Consider the following 22,363-nt stretch of genomic DNA (forward strand, 5'->3'; position numbering starts at 1 on the left):
AATTATTGCCCAATTTGTACCAAAAAAACTTAAAAGGATGCTAAAGATTCTGATATCTACATTAGATATAAATAAGTTTTTATAACTTTCTTACTCATCATTTTGAAGACCAACATATCTTGGACTGGGAACAAGCATGACTCGAACATTTTCAAGCTTTCCTTTCACAATATGCATAAATTGGTCAAGATGACTGGAAGGTGGTTTTGTAGTATAAGTTAAGAAAGCATCATCAAAGTTGATACATAGAGTTTGAGGTTGGTAATGATTTCCAAAGGCCAAACGTCCCTAAAAAGTAGACAAGAGATATTATGACATAATATACAGGCCATATTTTTTCCTTCATTGACCTAATAACAGACATTTCAAACAAGAACTAAACGATTCCACTTTAGCACTATATACTATTCACACTACCCCACTGATCAATTTAGACTAGTGTTTAAAGAAATTTAAGTACTTTTGAATAAATAGCCCTAACAACCTAATAAATTTGTGCTATAATAGTACTGGTGTTAAAATAATTCTTTCACACTTTAAGAACTTTGGAACCAAAACAACTCTAAAAATTACTTTATTTTCTTAAGTGAAAATTTTTTTTGCAAAAATAAGAGGCTCTGTTATTAACCCACCAAACATTCATTGCAGCAGAATTTACTTACTGTGCTCACATTGACTTTTATAACTGGAATGAGTGATCTCCATGAAGATGTGGGGTCTTGAGATTCTGTTTTTACTTTAACTCTGAGGAAAAAAAATAAATTGACACACATAAGAAAAACTTAAATAGCCAAGAATACACTTGGCTTCTTCACAATACACATTAGTACCAGCTGTAACTTTCCAAATACATCTAACGACTACTCCAGTAAACAAAATAATGACAGCATCTAACAATACTAATATCTTTAAATAGCTCTTGGAATGCACTCTATGATATACCAAGTTTTGATAATTTAAGTTGCCTTAAAAAATAATAATTCAGGTTGTCTTATGTCATGTTGTAATACAATGAGTATAATGATTAATGTAATGAGAGCATGTCATAATTTATACTTCTGTCATTAAAACTTGTCACTCTAAAAAGTTTTGTTATTATACCTTGCTATTATACCCTCCCATGCTCATGCTCTCTCTCAAAAATAAATAAACATCAAATAATAAATAAATAAATAAATAAATTAATTAATTAATTAATTAATTTAATTAAATGAAAATGATAGGCCAAGAATAAGGAAAAGAAAGTGGCCGCTCACAAAGTACAAAAAGTTTAAGATACCAAATTTCACAACAAATCACTAAAGATTTCAGATGAGAACTCAAGGCGTATCTCTTCAATAACCCAGTAACTCCTAAATCACACTTCTGAAGCCATCTCCACTAAGGTAGTCCTCAGTACCTAAAACTAAATTTGAAACGGACCCCACCACCTTCCCCTCTAACTTCTTTCTCTAAGATTCCCTGAGTATGACCACTGATTAAATTATAAGCTGGATTCATTACTGACTCCTCCTTCTTACTCATTCTGCACATCTAATCTATCACTGTCTAACACATTCATTTACCTAAGTATATATGGAATCCATCCACCTTTCTCCCTTCTTGTTACCAACCCAATTGATGATAATCTTTTCCCTGAATTGTCACATCTTTCTTCCTTCTCAAAATGTATAACTTTTATTTCATTTTCTTATTGCAATAGGTAGTACTTGGGAGTGGAAAAGAGTGGTGAGAGGGAACATCCTTGCTTTGTACCTGATGTTAGTGGGAAAGTTTCTAGTTTCTCACCATTAAGTCTATTGTTGACTGTAGGGTTTCTGTAGATATTCTTTATCAAGTCAAAGAAGTTCTCTATTCCTAGTTTACAGTGAGATTTTAATCATGAATGGGGGCTGGATTTTGTAACATACTTCTTCTGCATCTATTGATATGATCATTTGATTTTTCATTTTTAGCCTGTTGATTTTTGAATGCTGAGATAGCCTTGCATACGTAATAGTTTTTTAAGTAGATGAGGGCATTTATTCTCAATTATATATTTAATGGATATTCTGTCCCAGGCACTGAGCTGAGACTGGGGATATTGAGAATATGACAACTGTTCTATTTTGAGGGAATTTGTAGCCTATAATAGGAGTAAGAATAGTTAAGAGGCAATTTTAGTGCAAGAAGTGTTACCATAGGGAACAACAGAATTCGGTGGGCACACAAAGAAGGGTCAGAGGCAACTGGGACATGAAGGGTGAATGAGTTAGGCAAAGAATATCAAGAGTCTTCCATAGAGAAGAAACATGCAACACAGAAGTTGTTTACTGAGGCTGGAGTAGATTGAGGTAGGAAAGGAAGAAATAAGACTTTCTATGTTTGCAGATGACACAATCTGACACAATCTGTATAGACTATCTGAAAGAACTGACAAAAAGACTCCTGGAAACAATAAGCAATTAATAGCAATGTTGTAGAATTCAAAGTTAATATTATACAAAAGTCCATCACTTTCCTATATACCAGCAATGAACAAGTGAAATTTGATATTTAAAAAAAATTTTTTTAATGTTTATTTTTGAAAGAGAGAGAGAGAGAGACAAAGCGTGAGTGTGGGAGGGGTAGAGAGAGGGAGACACAGAATCCAAAGCAGGCTCCGGGCTCTGAGCTGTCAGCACAGAGACCGATGTGGAGCTCGAACTCACAAGCTGTGAGATCATGACCTGAGCCAAAGTCAGCCGCCCAACCGACTGAGCCACCCAGGCGCCTCTGAAATTTGATATTTAAAACACAATACCATTTGCACTAGCACCCACAAAATGAAATACTTACATATAAATTTAACAATATATAGAGAAGATGTACATAAGGAAAACTATAAAACTCTGACGAAAGATATCAAAGAATCAAATAAATGGAGTGATATCCCATGTTAATCGATAGGAAGACTCAATATGATCAGGATGTTAGTCCTTCCCAACTTGATCTACAGATTCAATACAATCCCAACTGAAATCCCAGAAAGTTGCTTTATGGATATTAACAAATTGATCCTAAAGTTTACATAGAGAAGCAAAAGACCCAGAATAGCCAACACACCATTGAAGGAAAACAACAAAGTTGGAGGACTGACACTACCTGACTTCAAGACTTTGCTTAAAACTACAGTGATCAATGCCAACCTAATTTCCTAAGAAAAGAAGGATATCTGGGCTTATATTTTAGACCACTTCTCAAAGCTCTGTTAAGGTATAATTTGTATAAATGACATGCAAAAAAATGCACTTATCTAACAATTAACAAAGTTAACAATTTGGTAAACTTTGACACGTATATAAAGTAATGAAACAATAAAAAAAAAAAAAAGAAACTACAGCAATCAAGACAGTGTGGTACTGGTGAAAAAATAGACACATAGGTCAATGTAACAGCTTAGAAAGCCCAGAAACAGATGAAACAAAATCATATATTTGTATATGCACCTTAAATGTATATACATGTGTATATATTCATGTGCATGCATTCAAAAGGAAAAAAAACAAATGGATAACAACAGTCATCAATGTGGAGAAAAATAGCACTAGTAAAGCAGAAAAGGACTGCTTTTTATATTATATAATTCTGTAATATTTGAATTTATAAAAGAATTGTAGAATTATTTGTAAATACAAGTCTTAGTCAAACTACAAAAAAAGATTAGGCTATGTTTAGGTGAGCAGCATCAGTGATATTCTAATAAAAGCAAATGATTAAATGTTGGAGATCAATAAAATTCAAGTGTGACAATGAACCTTTCAATTTTAGACTGGGCTCTTGTTCTTCCATTTTCCCGTGATTTATCATCCTCTTTCTTGGGTGGAATTATTGTTGGTTCCAAACCAAACAATTCTTGAAGACGTCCATAAAGATCCGAACGATTATAGACATGAAATTCAAAGTCATTGACTGTGATGTATAATCTGGTTTCTGCCTTTGGATCTAAAGATACCAATTACCAAAAAAAAGGTTTTTAGTCAACTTTTTAAAAGCTTTAGTCAAAGGTTTTATTAAAATCATTCACAGCTAAACTAACTCAATTTATTTTAAACAGAATTCTATGATAAAGAGAATCTTAAATTTTTAAAAATATATATTTAATTTATATAACACATAATTCATAAAAATATATAAACATATAAGTTTTTAAAGTATATAAAATAACAGAAAGAGAGAGAAAAAAGCTGATGTTACTATAATACTTCAATTTAGCATTCTAAAACAACCTGAATTTCTAAATTCTGTGTAATGACAGAATTTAAAGACTTCATGCTAAGAATAATAGCAAAGTGCCATTTACAGACTAAAAGTAAAACTTTATCCTAACAATAAAATTACAGTAAAATATAAATAGTAAAATGTTCAAAGCATGATGCATTTAAACATCACATTAGTATTTAAATTTTTACCTCATAGAAACTAAGACTTTTCATAAAAACTAGTTTATTTTTAAAAACTACACAATACTAAAACCAAGATCTTATAAACTGTAAACTTCAAATAATAATCTTCTCAAATAAAAGATATAATTACCATAAACATAAGTAACAAGAGTAATTAATAAATCCAACTACAAAAGAGATTAATGAAGCACTTGTTTCTCCTGAAGAAATAATCTAAGACAGTGCATCACAGGTCAACCAAAGATGGTCAGGAAAAAGGTACCATAGTCAGTGTTTTCTTTTGTATGCTCTTTTCTTATGTTATACAAGGGGTTTTTAGGGTTTTGTTTGTTTTTTTGAGAGTGCTTTTCTTAACCTTTATCCATTTTTCTCCCTATCAAATTCAACTGAAGGACAATTAAATTAGATATGATCAGTTAGAAGAACTATGGAGAACTGTTACTAACTTTCAGTATAGTAGCTTACACTGTGGTTTATTTTTATTTTGTCAAGTTTTTATTTAAATTCTAGTTGGTTAACATATACTGTAATACTGTTTTCAGGAGTACAATTCAGTGATTCATCACTTACATATAACACCCACTGCTCATCACAACCAGTGCCTTCCTTAATACCCATCACTCATTTAGCCCATCCCCAGTCCACCTCCCCTCCAGCATCCCTCAGTTTGTCCTCTATAGTTAAGAGTCTCTTATGGTTTGCCGCCCTCTCTTTTTTTTATATGAGATATACACCTTTAGTAATGTACCAAATTTCACCAAAATTAATTTCTTCTTCAGTTAGCTAGCAAACAAAAAAGCATATGAAATGTCAAATACCCTAAATAAATATAAATTTTATTTTAAATAAACAAATGAAAAAAAACTATTATTCATACCTCAAAAATAAACTATGGAAAATGAATCAAAAACTTCCATTTTTTTAAATTTATTTATTTATATTCTAGTTAGTTAACATAAAGTGTGGTATTGGTTTCAGGAGAACCCAGTGATTCATCACTTAAATTTAACACCCAGTGCTCATCTCAACAAGTGCCTTCCTTAATGTCCATCACCCATGTAGCCCATCCCCTGACCCACTTCCCCTCCAGCAACCCTCAGTTTGTTCTCTGTATTTAAGACTCTCTTATGGTTTGCCCCCTTCTCTGTTTTTACCTTATTTCTCCTTTCCTTCATCAATGTTCATCTGTTGTGTTTCTTAAATTCCACATGAGTTAATTCATATATTTGTCTTTCTCTGAGTTATTTCACTTAGCATAATACACTCCAGTTCCATCCATGTTGCTGTAAATGGCAAGATGTCCTTCTTTTTTGATCACTGAGTAGTATTCCATTGTATGTATATGTGTGTGTGTATGTGTGTATATATATATCTCTTCTTTACCCATTTATCAGTCAATGGACATTGGGGTGCATTATCTTTACATAATTTGGCTATTGTTGATACAGCTGCTATAAACATTGGGGTGCATGTGCCCTTCGAATCACCATTTTTGTATTCATCCTGAATGTCTAGTAGTGCAATTGCTGGGTCGTAGGGTAGCTCTATTTTTAATTTTTTCAGGAATCTCCATACTGTTTTCCAGAGTGGCTGCACCAGTATCAAAGGGTTCCCCTTTCTCTACCCTTGCCAACATCTGTTGTTTCCTGTGTTGTTAGTTTTAGCCATTCTGACAGGTGTGAGGTGGTATCTCATTACGGTTCTGATTTGTATTTCTCTGATGACGAGTGATGTTGAGCATCTTTTCACATGTCTGTTAGTCATATGGATTCTTCTTTGAATAAATGTCTATTCATGTCTTCTGCCCATTTCTTCATCGGGCTATTTGTTTTTTGGGTGTTGAGTTTGATAAGGTCTTTATAGATTTTGGATACTAACCTTTTATCCAATATATTGTTTGCCAAGTATCTTCCCCCATTCTGTAAGCTGTCTTTCAGTTTTACTGATTGTTTCCTTTGCTGTGCAGAAGCTTTTTATCTTCATGCGATCCCAATAGTTCATTTTTGCTTTTATTACCTTTGTATCCAGAGACATAACTAGCAAGAAGTTACTGCAGCCGAGGTCAGAGAGGTTCTTGCCTGTTTTCTCCTCTAGGATTTTGATAGCCTCCTGTCTCACATTTAGGTCTTTCAGCCATTTTAAGTTTATTTTTGTGTATGGTGTAAGAAAGTGGTCCAGGTTCATTCTTGTACTTGTCGCTGTCTAGTTTTCCCAGCACCATTTGCTGAAGAAACTATTTTTTTTCCATTGGATACACTTTCCTGCTTTGTCAAAGATTAGTTGGCCATACATTTGTGGGGTCCATTTCTGGATTCTCTACTCTGTTCTATTAATCTATGTATCTGATTTTGTGCCAGTACTATACTGTCTTGATGATTACAGTTTTGTAATATAGCTTAAAGTCTGGAATTATGATGTTTCCTGCTTTCGTTTTCTTTTTAAAAACATTACTTTGGCTACTCAGGGTCTCTTCTGGTTCTGGTAAATTTTAGGATTGTGTGTTCAGCTCTGTGAAGAATGCTGGTATTATACTGATAGTGATTGCACTGAATGTATAGATTGCTTTGGGTAGTATTGACATTTTAACAATATTTGTTCTTTCAATCCATGAGCACAGAGTGTTTTTTCATTTCTTTGTGTCTTCTTCAATTTCTTTCATAAGCTCTCTAAAGTTTTCAGCATACAGATCTTTGATCTCTTTGGTTAGGTTTATTCCTAGGTATTTTATAGTTTTTGGTGCAATTATAAAGGGATCCATTCCTTGATTTCTCCTTCTGCTGCTACACTATTGGTGTATACAAATGTAAACAATTTCCGTACATTGATTTTATATTCTGTGACTTTGCTGTATTCATTTTTCAGTTCTAGCAGTTTTCTGGTGGAGTCTTTTGGGTTTTCCATGTAGAGTATAATGTCATCTGTCAAGAGTGAATGTTTAACTTCTTCTTTGCCAATTTTTATGCTTTTATATCTTTCTGTTGTCTGATTGTTGAGGCTAGGACTTCCAACACTATGTTAAACAACAGTGGTGAGAATGGGCATCCCCGTCTTGTTCCTGATCTCAGGGGAAAAGCTCTCAGTTTTTCCCCATTGAGGATGATATTAGCTGTGGGCCTTTTATATATGGCTTTTATGATGTTATGGTATGTTCCTTCTATACCTACTTTCTTGAGGGTTTTTATCAAGAAAGGATATGGTATTTTGTCAAATACTTTTTCTGCATCTATTGCAAGGATCATATGATTCTTTTCTTTTCTTTTATTAATATGATGTATTACACTGACTGATTTACAAATAGTGAACCAGCCCTGCAGCCCAGGAATGAATCCCAATTGATCATGGTGAATAATTCTTTTAATGTTGAATTTGATTTACTAGTATCTTGTTAAGATTTTTTGCATCTGGGTACATCAGGGATACTGGCCTGTAACTCTTTTAGTGGGATCTTTGCCTGCTTTTGGAATCAAGATACTACTTGCCTCATAGAATGAGTCTGGAAGTTTTTCTTCCATTTCTATTTTTTGAAATAGTTTGAGAAGAATTGGTATTAACAACATTCATTTTTTACAGAGTTAATACTTTTAGTTCTATTCCAATCTAGATTTTTTCTTCATTATTTCCTAAGATAATTGAGGGGGGAAAAAGTTAAACCTAATCCTTAAAAAAACAAAAAACAATGTTTAGAAGCTGTAACTTTTCTGGTATTTTTAAAATAGCTCTTGACCTACGTTCCCTCCTATTTCTTCAGATTTATCACAGGATTAAAAACTAAGGCAACTCCCTAAACTATTACAGTCAAGTATTTTGCCCCTTCTTCTTGTTGCAGGTCAAATTCTTAAAATAAAATAAAAAGAACAGGAAACACTGGATTTTAATACATTTGAAGTATTCTAAGACTTGATAGTAATAAACATCATTATCCATTTTTAAGTAAGTCATCAAACACTACCACTCATAAGGTTTAAACCTTTCCTTAGTAGTCATCCACAACCTCTTCCCAAAATGCCAGGGTCAAATATCCAGAAAAGTACTCAAATATCTCCAATTTGATAAGTTGACAGGTGACAGGTATCTCACACTTGGTATATCCTACCAAACATCTGATTTTCTCACCTGAACTTACTCGACAGTATTCCCATCTTATCAATAATATGTCAATCTTTTCAATTGCTCGAGCCAAAAAAAAACACTCACTTTCTTTCATGTCCAGATAGTATCAGCAAATTCGGTCAGACTTCCTTTCAACATCCATCTAAAATCCAACCACTTCTCACCACTCTGGCCCAAGTTACCATCAACTTGCACCTGTTTTAATACAAAAGCCTCATAACTAGTCTCCCTGCTTTTGCCCTTATTCCCCTTATGCCAATGCCTTACACATTGGCCAGATCTTACAAAAACCTAACTGAAGTCATGTCACTCTTCAGTTCCCTCACTTTCTGATGGCTTCCCTTCCCACTTAGATTAATATCAAAGTCCTTTGAGTGACCTGTAAAACCCATTCTCTTTGGAGTGCCTGCGTGGCTCAGTCGGGTAAGCATCCAACTTTGGCTCAGGTCATGATCTCACCGTTCATGAGTTCAAGCCCGTGAGGCTCTATGCTGATAGCGCAGAGCATGGAGACTGCTTTGAGTTCTGTGTCTCCCGCTCTCTCTGCCCCTCCCCTGCTCACTCATTCTTTCTCTCTCTCAAAAATGAATAAACATTTAAAAAAAACAAAAACAAAAAAACCGTTCTCTTCTCTCCTAATCTTCCCTTCAAATAAACTGGTCTCCATTTTGGTAATTAAATAGGAACAGAACAACCAGGAAATGTTCTTCCCCCAGATATTTACAACTCATTTCCTTACTTGTTTCATGTTTCTGTTTAACTACTCCCAATCAATGAAGCATTCCCTGATTTCCCTATGTAAAACAGTGCCCTCCCTGCAAACCAGAACTCCTATTTTACTGAATCTGTTTTTATTTTCCTCAAAGCCATATTTTCCTCACCCATTCCTCAATGCTATATGTATTTACTTGCTAATTACCTGAATCCCTCCCAACTTGAATGAAGAAAGCTCTGTAAGAGAAGGGACTTGTTTTATTCACTGTTATATCCCCGGTACCTATGACAATTCTCAGCACATAAAAGGATTCATTTGTATGAAATAACAGAGCATCTTACTACAAATCATACTCCTAAGTAAAACAAAAATATCCACAAATACATCTTAGAGTTTTTGAAAACCCCACATGTAGAAGCATAATAACTACAATATGGAATATTCTTCTAGCCCCACATTGATCTATATAAGTAGGAATTAATTATTATACAATTCTTCAAGGTCATAAATTACTCAATCAAAATTTACCTCAAAACTCATTTAGATCATTTGTTTTCAAATTTACTTACAGAATAGTTTATCATATTCCTGAATATAAATGCCCTGATCATTAGGACCATGCTATAAAAGCCACTGGATGAGCTGCAGAAGCAGCAATGGGGAAATTAAGAGTCTGGACTAGCTCCAAATTGGATCAGCGGTGATGAATAAACAAAGTGACCGTATAAAAATGGAAACAGGATTCCTCTCAATTCATAACTAACTTTCTGGATATGTACAAGCAATTCTCTTCCTTCAATATAACTGACATGATATGAATGTGACTACATTAACTTAATAAGGACACCAAGGCACAAAGCTAGAGAAGATATTAGCCTCTGAGGGTATTCTGACAACACTGACAAACACTAAACATTTGACACTAAAATACTGGAAGAGCCCCTCAACAATACCTATCCTATGTACTCAACTTTTTTTGTATTAATTATTATTTATTGTAACTTCCCCCCACTAGAATGTAAACTCCACTAGAGAAGCATTTTTCCTATTGTGTTCACTATTACATCCCTGGTGCCTAAAATAATGTCTGATACATAAGAGGTGCTCAATAAATTAGTTAAATCATTAAATAGAAATAATGGGTTTTTTAAACTTTCAATTTATACTGAATTCTTTTTTTAAATAATCTTCCATTTCATCATGTAATACAATGTTCATAATAATAAAAGCAGCTCACCTCTATTGAAGACATGCTCTGTCCCAGCCACTGTTCTAGGCACTCTACTCACCCAATCTCATTTAATCCTCACAGCAACCCTGGTAGTCAGAGCCCAAGACTGCAAGACTAGAAAGTAGTAGAAGAACCCAAGATTCTAAATACTGGGTCTTCACCACAAAATAAAATTACTTATCAATTATATTAATAAATGTAATGATGGTTTCAAAAAAGTTATTAATCCCTGAAAACAAAAATGTGTCAAGAATCCAGTTATTTCTTTGTAATTTTATGAAAAATTGATCAACAGTCAAACCTTAAATGCAGTATTTAAAACGGTTAAATTCTGGTAACACTAGATCTCTGAATGATATTTATCTCTCCTGGGAATCTTAAAAGCAGATTTTAAGTTTCATTTATTCTGATGACACTGAAAGTCAAAGCAAAAAATGTAATATATATATATAATTTAAGAAAGGTATAATCAGTTGACTTTTTAAATCTCATCTCTATATTAACATTGCTCTATCCTTGAAGGCAGAGATCTTTTTCTCACACTCCTTATCATCTAATATTTACATAGTGGACTCCCTGAAAGTATATGTTAATAAAATACTCAACTTGATAGACGTAAACTATAAATATAAAAGGCTCTTCACTTAATAAGCAGTTAATTTATGGAGAAAAAGGGTAAATGAATGTTGGGAAACTGCTTAAGTCTCCTGAGCAAACAGTTAATTGAGTCTTCTTGTTTTCCAAAGGGAAATTAGGAAAAAGGCACTTATTTAATTATGTAATTGGGACACATGCTATTTGTAGTAAAAAGCTATAGTGTGAAGTGCTGCCAAGGCCTTGTAATACTTTGAATCAATACTTAGTACAAAGATAAAATAGTCTACTGGCCTTTTAAAAATTGTTCAGGGGTTTCTATTTCCTTTATTTAACAAACAAATAAGATTTAGATGCTACAGATTTAGAATACTCGAGTGTATTAAGCTAAAACTTCTAAGTGACACAATGACAGAAAGGGACATACTTTACTGTCATCCTTTCACTTCTTAGCAATGTAAGAACTTCTCTGGATAAGAAAGATATATCCCTCATTATTCAGATCGGTATTGATTTAAACACTGTATCATCACATATCAAGAAGCAATGGATCCTGCTTATTTTCCAAAAGAATGGCTTGAAATCAACTATCCTAAAAACCAAAATAAAGGTTTTTAATGGATATCCTCATCAATTGGTCTTTGGCCAACAACCAAATCACTAATTTCATGACCTAGGAAATATTTTACAACAAAAGCTATGGTAAACAAATCAGATCTGCTTTTCCTTTTTTAAAAAAAAGATTAAACTGAACAACTGACAACTTTAAATCTGCTCCTGGATTAAATTATCCCAGCCAAGCTCAATGACACAGAATTTCTATACTTGAACACTCCTCTTTTCTCCTAATAAAACAGTTCTAAAACTTCCTCATGAAAATCTTAGCCTTACCCACAGACAGACCTTAGCCTATCTCCTTGGAAGGCTAGTGGCAATTATCTATTCAGGTACACACTCCAATTAGACTTTCAAATTTTTCACCAAGAAATGTCAACTATCTCTACTTCCTGCTTAACTGTCAAAGTACATGGATCTGCCTTTAACCAGTAGGAAATAATATCTAGAATTAAGGTCTCATTAGTGAACATAATCCACCATTTTAATAAATTCCATAATACTGCCCAACTTTTTATCAAAAGCTTAGTTTGCAATCTATTCAATCCTCTACATACTATATTCTAAATTCTATCTCTGAATCATGCTCGATTAATAATGTACCTAGACCAAACCGCTTATTCCTACGTTGCTATTTGGCATGGTGTCTTCATTTTTTTTAAGTTTTATTTATTTTGAGAGAGCAAGCATGAGTGGGGAAGATGTAGAGACAGAGAGAAAGAGAGAGAGAGATAGGGAGAGAGAGAGAATCCCAAGCAGGCTCTGCACTATCAGCACAGAGCCTGATGTGGGGCTTGAACTCACAAATGCAAGATGACGATCTGAGCCAAAACCAAGAGTTGGACGCTTAACCAACTGAGCCACCCAGGTGCCCCTTATAACTTTACTTTTGAAACGTGTGACTATGAGCATCTTGAGAATATCATCCTCTGTAACAGAGAATTTCTTTTAAAAGCACTTGGAGGAGAAAGTTCTTCGACCCTCACCAAAGCTGTGCTCCTCCTGATGAACAACACATAGATTTAAATGTTAAAATGTAGAGCAATCACTATCCAAATAACACCAGCATTCTTTACAGAGCTAGAACAAACAATCCTAAGATTTGTATGGAACCAGAAAAGACCTCAAATAGCCACAGCAATTTTCAAAAACAAAACCAAACCTGGAGGTATCACAATCCCGGACTTCAAGATGTATTACAAAGCTGTAATCAACACGATAGTATGGTACTGGCACATGAACAGACACTCAGATCAATGGAACACAATACAGAAGCCAGAAATGGACTCACAAACATATGGCCAACTAATCTTTGACAAAGCAGGAAAGAATGTCCAAAGGAATAAAGACAGTCTCTTCAGCAAATGGTGCTGGGGAAACTGGACAGGAACATGCAGAAAAATGCACCTGGACCACTTTCTTACACAATACAGAAAAATATACTCAAAATGGATGGAAGATGTAAATGTAAGACAGGAAGCCATCAAAATCCTAGAGGAGGAAGCAGACAAAAACCTCTTTGACCTCAGCCACAGCATCTTCTTACTCAGCATGTCTCTGTGTTGAAACAAAAGCAAAAATGAACTACTGGGACCTCATCAAAATAAAAAGCTTCTGTACAGCAAAGGAAACAATCAGCAAAACTAAAAGGCAACTGATGAAATAGGAGAAGATATTTGCAAACGACATATCAGATAAAGGGCTAGTATCCAAAATCTATAAAGAACTTACAAAACTCGACACCCAAAAAAAACAAATAATCCAGTGAAGAAATGGGCAAAAGACATGAATAGACACTTCTCCAAAGAAGACATCCAGATGGTGAACAGACACATGAAAAAATGCTCAACATCACACTCATCATCAGGGAAATACAAAGAAAAACCACAATGAGATACCACCTCACACCTGTCAAAATGGCTAACATTAACAACTCACGCAGCAACAGATGTTAGTGAGGATGTGGACAAGACAATCCCTTTTGCACTGCTGGTGGAAATGCAAACTGGTGTATCCACTCTGGAAAACAGTATGGAGGTTCCTCAAAAAATTAAAAATAGAACTACCCTACAACCCAGCAATTGCACTATTAGGTATTTACCCAAAGGATACAGATGTGCTGTTTCGAAGGGGCACATGCACCTCAATGTTTATAGCAGCACTATCAACACTAGCCAAAGTATGAATAGTCCAAATGTCCATCGACACATGAATGGATAAAGATGTGGTATATACATACAATGGAGTATTGCTCGGCAATCAAAAAGAATGGAATCTTGCTATTTGCAACTACGTGGATGGAACTGGAGGGTATTGTGCTGAGTGAAATTAGTCAGAGAAGGACAAAAATATATGACTCCACTCATATGAGGAATTTAAGATACTAAACAGATGAACATAAGGGAAGGGAAGCAAAAAGAATACAAAAACAGGGAGGGGGACAAAACATAAGAGACTCTTATATATAGAGAATAGAGTGTTGCTGGAAGGGTTGTGGGGGGGGGGATGGGCTAAACGGGTAAGGGGCATTAAGAAGTCTACTCCTGAAATCATTGTTGCACTATATGCTAACTTGGATGTCAATTAATAAATAAATTTAGAAAGAAAGAAAGAAAGAAAGGAAGGAAGGAAGGAAGGAAGGAAGGAAGGAAGGAAGGAAGGAAGGAAGAAAGAAAGAAAGAAAGAAAGAAAGAAAGAAAGAAAGAAAGAGAAAGAAAGGTTAAAATATAGGAAAAACTATGAGCAAATAATTAGAATTTCAAATGTGATAACTAATAAAATCTACCAACTTTTAACATCACTATAAGATGAGGTGTGTTATCTTTTCTATTGCAAGCACTAGCACACCAAAAACAAGAAAAAATAATTTAGATATTCTTTAATTTTTTTAATATTTATTCATTTTTGAGAAACAGAGCACAAGCGGGGGAGGGGCAGAGAGAATGGGACATAGAATCTTCAGAGACACAGAATCTGAAGCAGGCTCCAGGCTCTGAGCTGCCAGCACAGAGGCCAATGTGGGGCTCGAACCCATGAACCGCGAGATCATGACCTGAGCCGAAGTTGGATGCTCAAATGACCAAGCCACCCAGGTGCCTCAATTTAGATATTCTTATATATTAAGATATAAAATATCCAAAAATTTTATTTCTATTCTTTATCAAGGACAATTACAGAGAAAACTGAGACACAGAAATATGTTAACATTAAGACAAAAAGAATCCAAGACACAAAAAGCAGCATAGGAGAGCCAGTCTAGGAAGGGCTACTGTATGAGCTATTTATATTAATCTGGGATGTATTCATCAGAAGTAGTAATTACATTTTGCTATATCCTTTGAAATGAGGTAAGTTCATATCACTCCCTTTCTCAAAAATCTTAAATGGCAGAGACTCCCAGGTGTTCAATATCCTTCACAATACAGTTTCATCCCCTATTACTCCTGTATCTTATATTTACCACCAAATTGAGTTACTTTCTAATTTCTAAACACACCCCTGTTTTCCAACCTCAACACCATTGATTAAACCAGTTGTTTCGCCTGAGGTACACTCTCTTCTATTCCACCTCTGCTTGACATAATCCTACCCACTGTCATCATGCATGCTACTTAAGAGACAGGACTTTCACAACATTCTGTCTCCTAACATATGGGCATAACTTTAATCGTCATCACACCATGATCCTGCTGGGACCACATCAGGTGGGCCATACTAAAAATGATAACTTTGAGGACGGTATTTTTCCTCAACACACATTCACTGTTCCCTCTCTCCTTTAATGATAATTACTTATATGCATGTATATCCTGAAATAGATTTGAGTAACACCCAACTCCAGCTTTTTAAATCCCCCCTTTCAGCTTAACACAAGGATCAGTAAAATGAATACACAATATCTATTAAATAAGGTAAAGATTTTTATTAAAAGCTACCTCTTTTCATGAAGGACTTGGGTCAGCTACTCTTGACCACATCCATGTATTTTGATGTAAAGCAATCTACTTTAAGGAGATGAAATATTTCATGACAAAATTAAGCAATTATTTTCTTCAAAAAAAAGCTATTAACAATTTAAGATAGTATTTTGCATGTCTACGAAAATTCTAAAGTGGGCAATCTCATTAGGCTTAGCTTTAAGACTTGCAGTTGCCTCTGGATACTGCAAATTATCATATTCATTCCTCTCATAAGCTGCTATCAGTGTTTATATATAAGAATTTCCAAGAACCTACTTGGGCCATATTTGACAAGCGTGTTTTATAATATAAGGAACACTAGACTAGAATTTCTGTTTTTCCATTTGCAAAATGTGGATTGTTGAGAACATTAGTTGCTTCCAAATTAATAAAGGATTTTGAGAAAATCAGTTGTTCCCTAATTGTGTTCCTTAGAATCCTGGGGTAAAAAGCATGGGGTAGTGGGAGGGGTTTTTTTCAAATGGGTCTACTGAACTCATATACCTATAATTTCATTGGTTCATAAGAACATCTTTAAAACACTGAAAAAAATTGAAGTCACTCAATCTCTGCTCAAAATTATCCAACAAACAACTCTAATTTTTAGAAAACTTTTTCCAGACATGAAATCTGCCCATTATTTTTTCTAGTCATTCTATTTCATTAATTCTATAGATACCAAATTCTTATCAATTTGTGCCAGTCATTTCAAGGTACATGATAGATTATGTTGAAGGGGGAAAAGCTTGTGGGAGCAAGGGAATGACAGTAAAAAAAAAAAAAAAAAAAAAAAGACTAAAAGTGAAGTAACAATGAATTCAAAAGTAATTTAGGCTACCTCAATCCTGTGCTAAGTTTAAAAACTTTTGGAACTTTAATTTCCCATAGAAATAAAATTATAAATAACAGCAAGGTTCCTAAAGTGAACCCACCAAAAAAAGGAAAAAATTAACTGGGAAGTTCCAAAGTTCTGTAGAACCTAACCACCATTTCAGAATTGCAATGTGGGGTGCCAGAAACACCGAATGTGCTAACAGCTAAGAAAAGGTGCAGCAGTGTCATCATCTTCTGACACTATTCTCCAAGTCCCCACCTAAAATCTTCTAAAACAGTAGTTATCAGAGTATGGTCTGCGGACATTTGCAGGGATCTCAAGATCTATTCCAGGGACTGTAAGGTCAAAACTATTTTAATAGTATTATACAAAGATGTTTAACTTTTTCTCAATTACTCTCCCATGGACGGACAGTGGAGTTATTTTTAAAGGCTGTATTATACATGGTACTTCAACAGACTGAATATAAAAACAGATGAGAATCCAATTATCTATTAAGCTAGACATTAAAGTGATTTGCAAAATATAAAACAATACCACTCTTCTCATTATTTATTTTTTGTTTTTGGGTTTTTTTGTTTTTTTGTTTTTGTTTTTTTTGCTTTGGAAAAGTTATTTTTCATAAAGTATGTTGTTTATTTTAGTAGGTACAGGGTTTATTATATTTTTTGAGGATGGTGCCAAAAGGAACTTTATGACTTTTTTTAAATTCAAGTAAGTTAACATATAGTATAGTATTGGTTTCAGTAGAACTCAGTGATTCATCACTTACATAGAACGCCCAGCGCTCACCCCAACAAGCATCCTCCTGAATGCCCATCACTCATTTAGCTCATCCCCCACCCACCACCCCTCCAGCAACCCTCAATTTGTTCTCTGTATTTAAGAGTCTCTTATGGTTTGCCTCCCTCTGTTTTTATCTTATTTGAAACTTCCCTTCCCCTATGTTCATCTGTTTTGTTTCTTAATTTTTAATGAAATCAAAAATGTTTCTATAATTATCAGGTGTAATTTTGAATGCAATATGTATCTATATAAATTACAAAAATAAAAGCTCTTTGGGTTCCTCAGTAATACAGAAGAATGTGCATATAGTTCCTGAGATCGAAAAGTTTAGGAACCACTATTCTAGGGAGTAAAGTCAAGGTCTACATTCCTTGAAGCTACTGGTATGGTTAACATCAAGTAGGAAGGTTAGGGGCACAGGAGCACTTATAGAGTTGTGAAATGAAGACCTAGGGAGAAAACTCTGAGATGATAAAATTTTGATGATTAAAGCAGAACCAGAAGATAGTCTAGAGCTTTCATGTCCTCTTTTCTCTTCACCCTTAGCATAGTAGATAAATGAAAATTAGTAACAGTGTAAAGCAGGAGTATGAATAAAGTCACAGAACCTGAAAAGTAGGAAAAGTGATTTAGTAGAAGGATTAAAGAGTACTAGGAAGTCCATTTTAACCATAGTATGGGTTAGATCCACAGATGTAATAGGAGGTAAAGCTATGCATAGGGGTAAGGGTCATACTGAGGATAACCCTGAATAAATAATATGCTAAAGTAACTAAATATAACCAGGCAAGAGGAAAGCTGCTGAAAGATCTCCAGACAACTGGTGAGAAAATGAGAGTTTTTAAATGCCAAAACTTTAAACAATATTTTTATCTATTATAAAATGTGAAATATTTCAATGTCCATAAGTAAAAACACTCATCATATAATTAAAGATTTCAAATACATAAAAACATGAAGACTCACCATGTTGCTTCTGCTTTGGATTATACATTTTCCACCACCGAAAAATTATAAATCCATCTTGAATTCTATGCAAGATAAATTACAAAATAAAAACTTCAGTAACAATTTACTTAATTCATTTAATTAGTTGTTATAAAAGGCAAGCAATTGGTAATGAATATGAAAATACAGAAAGTTCTCAGTGGATCTCTGGTATACATAAATGTTTCATAATATCCCAGTTAAAAATAAGGAAAGAGAATTTGCATAATCTAAATTACTCTATTTAGGTAAAATTTAATACCATATCACATGTAATAGGAAAATGATGTGCTAACAGAAAAAGTTTTTTTCTTCTATAAATGATATTTTTTTAATGGTGTAAAAACTATATAAATAAAAGGCCAAATCTTGAACGGGGAACACTACAATGCTAATAGAAGCTTTTCAAGATACTCGTTCATCTCTACAATTATAAAGCACCTCATGCCCCAAAATGATGAACATAATTATAGACTCTCACCTTTTTACTTTTCTTTAAAAAATGTTAGAGTCACAAAGAAATTGTCTCTACTATTTTAAGTGAGGTGTGAGGGTTGACAAACCCTAGCACCTCTCAACTAATTCAAAACTTTCAAGTTCTATCTAAGTTAAGAAATCAAATGTTAGGAAATCACAAAAATAGAGTAAGCTTTTCTTTTAAGGCCTACAGAAGAATGTATTTAATATACTATTTATCATTTTTTATTATATTCAGATTTGTGTATCCTTCTTAAAGTAAATTTAGAGGGGCACCTAGATGGCTCAGTTGGTTAAGCATCCAATTCTTGATTTCGGCCCAGGTCATGATCTCAGGGTCATGAGATCAAGTCCCGCATTGGGCTCCATTCTGAGCATGGAGTCTGCTTAAGATTCTCTCCCTCCTTCTCCCTCTGCGCCTCCCCTGCTATCTCTCAAAACAAAAAAAAAATAAATAAATAAAATTAGAATAGCTAACAGACACTAAACAATTCTTAAAACGTATTACCTATAATACCTTAAAAATATTATCAGCATCCCTGATTCTTTTTTTTAATGTAACAAATGACCACCATGAATTCTCCAAGAAAAATGGTAAGGTAATTTAATGGCTCAAGTATTCATAATAGGAATGAAATGAGATTATTCATTCCTACAAGCTGCCTTTTGATAAACTTTTTGCCAGTCTGAACCTTAGCTAATTAATCTGATAAAAATATTTTTAAACATCAATTCACCAGATATGATTTACTGAAAAAATTATTTGTCTTCTTTTTTTAATTTTATTTATTTATTATATGAAATTTATTGTCAAATTAGTTTCCATACAACACCCAGTGCTCATCCCAAAAGATGCCCTCTTCAATGCCCATCACCTACCCTCCCCCCCCCCCCCCCATCAACCCTCAGTTTGTTTTCAGTTTTTAAGAGTCTCTTATGCTTTGGCTGTCTCTCCCACTCTAACCTCTTTTTTTTTTTTTTTCCCTTCCCCTCCCCCATGGGCTTCTGTTAAGTTTCTCAGGATCAAACATATGGTATCTGTCTTTCTCTGAAAAAATTATTTTTGATTTATGGTTTTATCTGAAGAAGTCATATTAAATATAATCAGAAAAAAAATTTACAATATTTCAAGTTTAAGATGAGTTTTTTTTTGTTTTTTACCTAATAGACATGTCTTCTGTAATATAATAGATTTCACGAACCATGACTTTTCCAGAAAGAACAGAGAAAGAGAAGGAGCCTGTTGTAGGAAAAACAACAACAACAACAGCGATTAATGGAATTGTTTTGATACAGAGTAGAGTACTTGAAGCTTAAAATAATCTTAGCATTCAATTTATTCAATAATTAAATGTTCTCTCCTGGCTCCCTCCTGATGTCCTTACAGCCTTACTAATTTTCTATCCCTCTCTCCTCAAATATAACAAAAAGTACAATAAGTACCATCACTATGAACTGAAACTGCTAAATACACATATGAAGACATTAAATAGTTGCTCCATATGAATAAATCCCTTAATTATGCACAACTATTAAATAAATCCCAAAGCAGTGATAATTCACCATCTTTCTCCATTAATTTCTTTGATTCCAGGAACCATTGTCTCAAATTAGTGGAAGATGACTTATGTTTGAGGGAAATGTTATTTATATCGACCACTAAGAAGTACTCTAAGGAAAGTTAGGATGGTTCTAGTCAGTGACCTCTCAACCCTTTTTCCCACTGGTCGAGGGCTTTCTAAAACATATTGGTTCCTGATAGACCCTTGAATCTGAAAACTTCCCACTTATAAGTAGTCATTACTAAGTTAATAATGTGGACCACAAAATGAAATGCACAAAATGATTCCAACTTATAGATTTTTTTAAGTAGAGGTTACTGAAAGAAGAAAAAAATAAAACGGCAAAAACTTCAGTGAGCATTAGAAACTTTCTTTGGATAGTAGTATCCTAAGAAATTTCTATTTCTATATTTTATATGTGCCTATATTCTTCCAATTATTTTAATAAGTATCTTTTACAAGCAAAAAAAAAAAATCCAAAAGTTACTATAGAAACACTTTAAGAAACAAGAATGAGATAAAGAACCTAACCAAGTGATAGTTTATCTTCTGTCTAGAGTGCTGTGTGACAGAAATTCCAGTTAGGTTAACATTCATAAAACAAAGGTAATTTCTGATGATCACTTATAAAATATAAATTTATAATATAAATCTCAAGGTTATGCAGAAGAAAAAAATTCAGTGTTACTCAAACTTACCAATATGGATATACCCATGTTTGTATAATCTATTAAGAACCAATGTTAAAATAAGACCAACATTTCGAGAATTGTAATACGTGAGATAAATAATCCATCCACAGGACAAAATGGTAGCTGTTGGGAGAAAAACATGCAAAAGAATCTCACTATAAGTTTCCTTTACAATCACTTTAATATCTTAATAAAAACTTGTTAGTAAAAGATCATTACATTCAGAAATGATAGGACTTACTTCTATATAGTAATATGTCCTCTTAGAATTTAATACTTGGATTTTTAACACCAGATACTGATTCTACCTTATCCATCTTTTCTCATTTTTCCTTACGTATTAGCCAGAAAAGCACATATTCCAATCAGATTAACTAAAGAAATACTTCCTTTTTTTGTTTTCTTTCTCACTATTTTGTACTGTTTTAGTTATTAAACATATATAAAGATGTTCTGGAAAGAGAAAGCCCTTATTTCTAAATATTCCAAAAAATGTCCACCTTTATTAGGCTAAAAGCTCATTCCCAAGCTGTGTCCTAAAGGCTACAGTTATTTAAAAAGAATGAAAACCAATGATTTTTTTAAATCAGAGAAAAAGCAGTGTTTTTTTTAATCAATAGTTCCTGCTTTTTAATAAAAGGTAAAGAAGTGAGAGTTTTACTCTACATAAAGGCATATCTATATTAAACAGGCCACCTTATGCTATTTTGCTCTAATAGATAAGACAATAACCTACTTTTAAAGAATGCCAGTGAATATGCTACAGTAAATGGTATTTCAAATTTGACAATTTTTCATGAAAAGTTTATAGTCACTTACAGGATTCAGAATATTCCCACAAAGAACCTAGTTCATTAATATACAAAAATTAAAATGTGAGAAAGCAGTTTTTGATAATAACTTTCCTTTTACTTATTCACTTTAGAAGTATAACTATTTTCCAAATTAGGACAAAATAATGTAAAGCAATTTAACATGTATCACCATTTAACAACAGCACATTAAGTTCCTAACTTTCTAAAAAAGTTATTTTAACATGGATAAAACCAAGCAGTCACGGAGAATCAAAATATATTTTCTCAGGGTAGCTTAGACGGTAACAGCTCTGATGTAATAAGTGCTATGATTTGTCTGTAAATATTATTTCTAGAACAATTCTTTTGAAAAGTTATTTTGATGATATGTCATTGTATTTTTGTTTGTAAAAAGTGTTGGGGGGGGCGGGGCGGGTGGGGGCTGGCACCTGGGTGGCTCAGTTGGTTAAGCATCCGACTTCAGCCCAGGTCATTATCTCATGGTTCATGGGTTCAAGCCACATATCAGGCTGTGTGCTGACAGCGTGGAGCCTGGAGCCTACTTTGGATTCTGTGTCTCTC

At 33.8% G+C, this 22,363-nt stretch overlaps 1 protein-coding gene across 10 annotated transcripts in view; it reads right to left on the reverse strand.

Moving 5' to 3' along the window:
• The window catches only part of KIAA1109 (transmembrane protein KIAA1109 homolog), a 211,542-nt gene that overhangs the window by 172,895 nt on the left and 16,284 nt on the right, over positions 1-22,363 (reverse strand). For all 10 annotated transcript variants that reach the window (XM_045055906.1, XM_045055911.1, XM_045055905.1 and 7 more), the window contains 6 exons: positions 20,994-21,110; positions 19,895-19,973; positions 18,236-18,300; positions 3,777-3,963; positions 663-744; positions 95-288 (listed from right to left, as the gene is read on the reverse strand). In XM_045055906.1, coding sequence (XP_044911841.1) covers positions 95-288; positions 663-744; positions 3,777-3,963; positions 18,236-18,300; positions 19,895-19,973; positions 20,994-21,110 — 724 coding nt within the window. The remainder of the gene's footprint in view (positions 1-94; positions 289-662; positions 745-3,776; positions 3,964-18,235; positions 18,301-19,894; positions 19,974-20,993; positions 21,111-22,363) is intronic.

The sequence above is a fragment of the Felis catus genome, chromosome B1 (genome assembly GCF_018350175.1).
Source record: "Felis catus isolate Fca126 chromosome B1, F.catus_Fca126_mat1.0, whole genome shotgun sequence".
Classification (NCBI taxonomy): Eukaryota; Metazoa; Chordata; class Mammalia; order Carnivora; family Felidae; genus Felis; species Felis catus.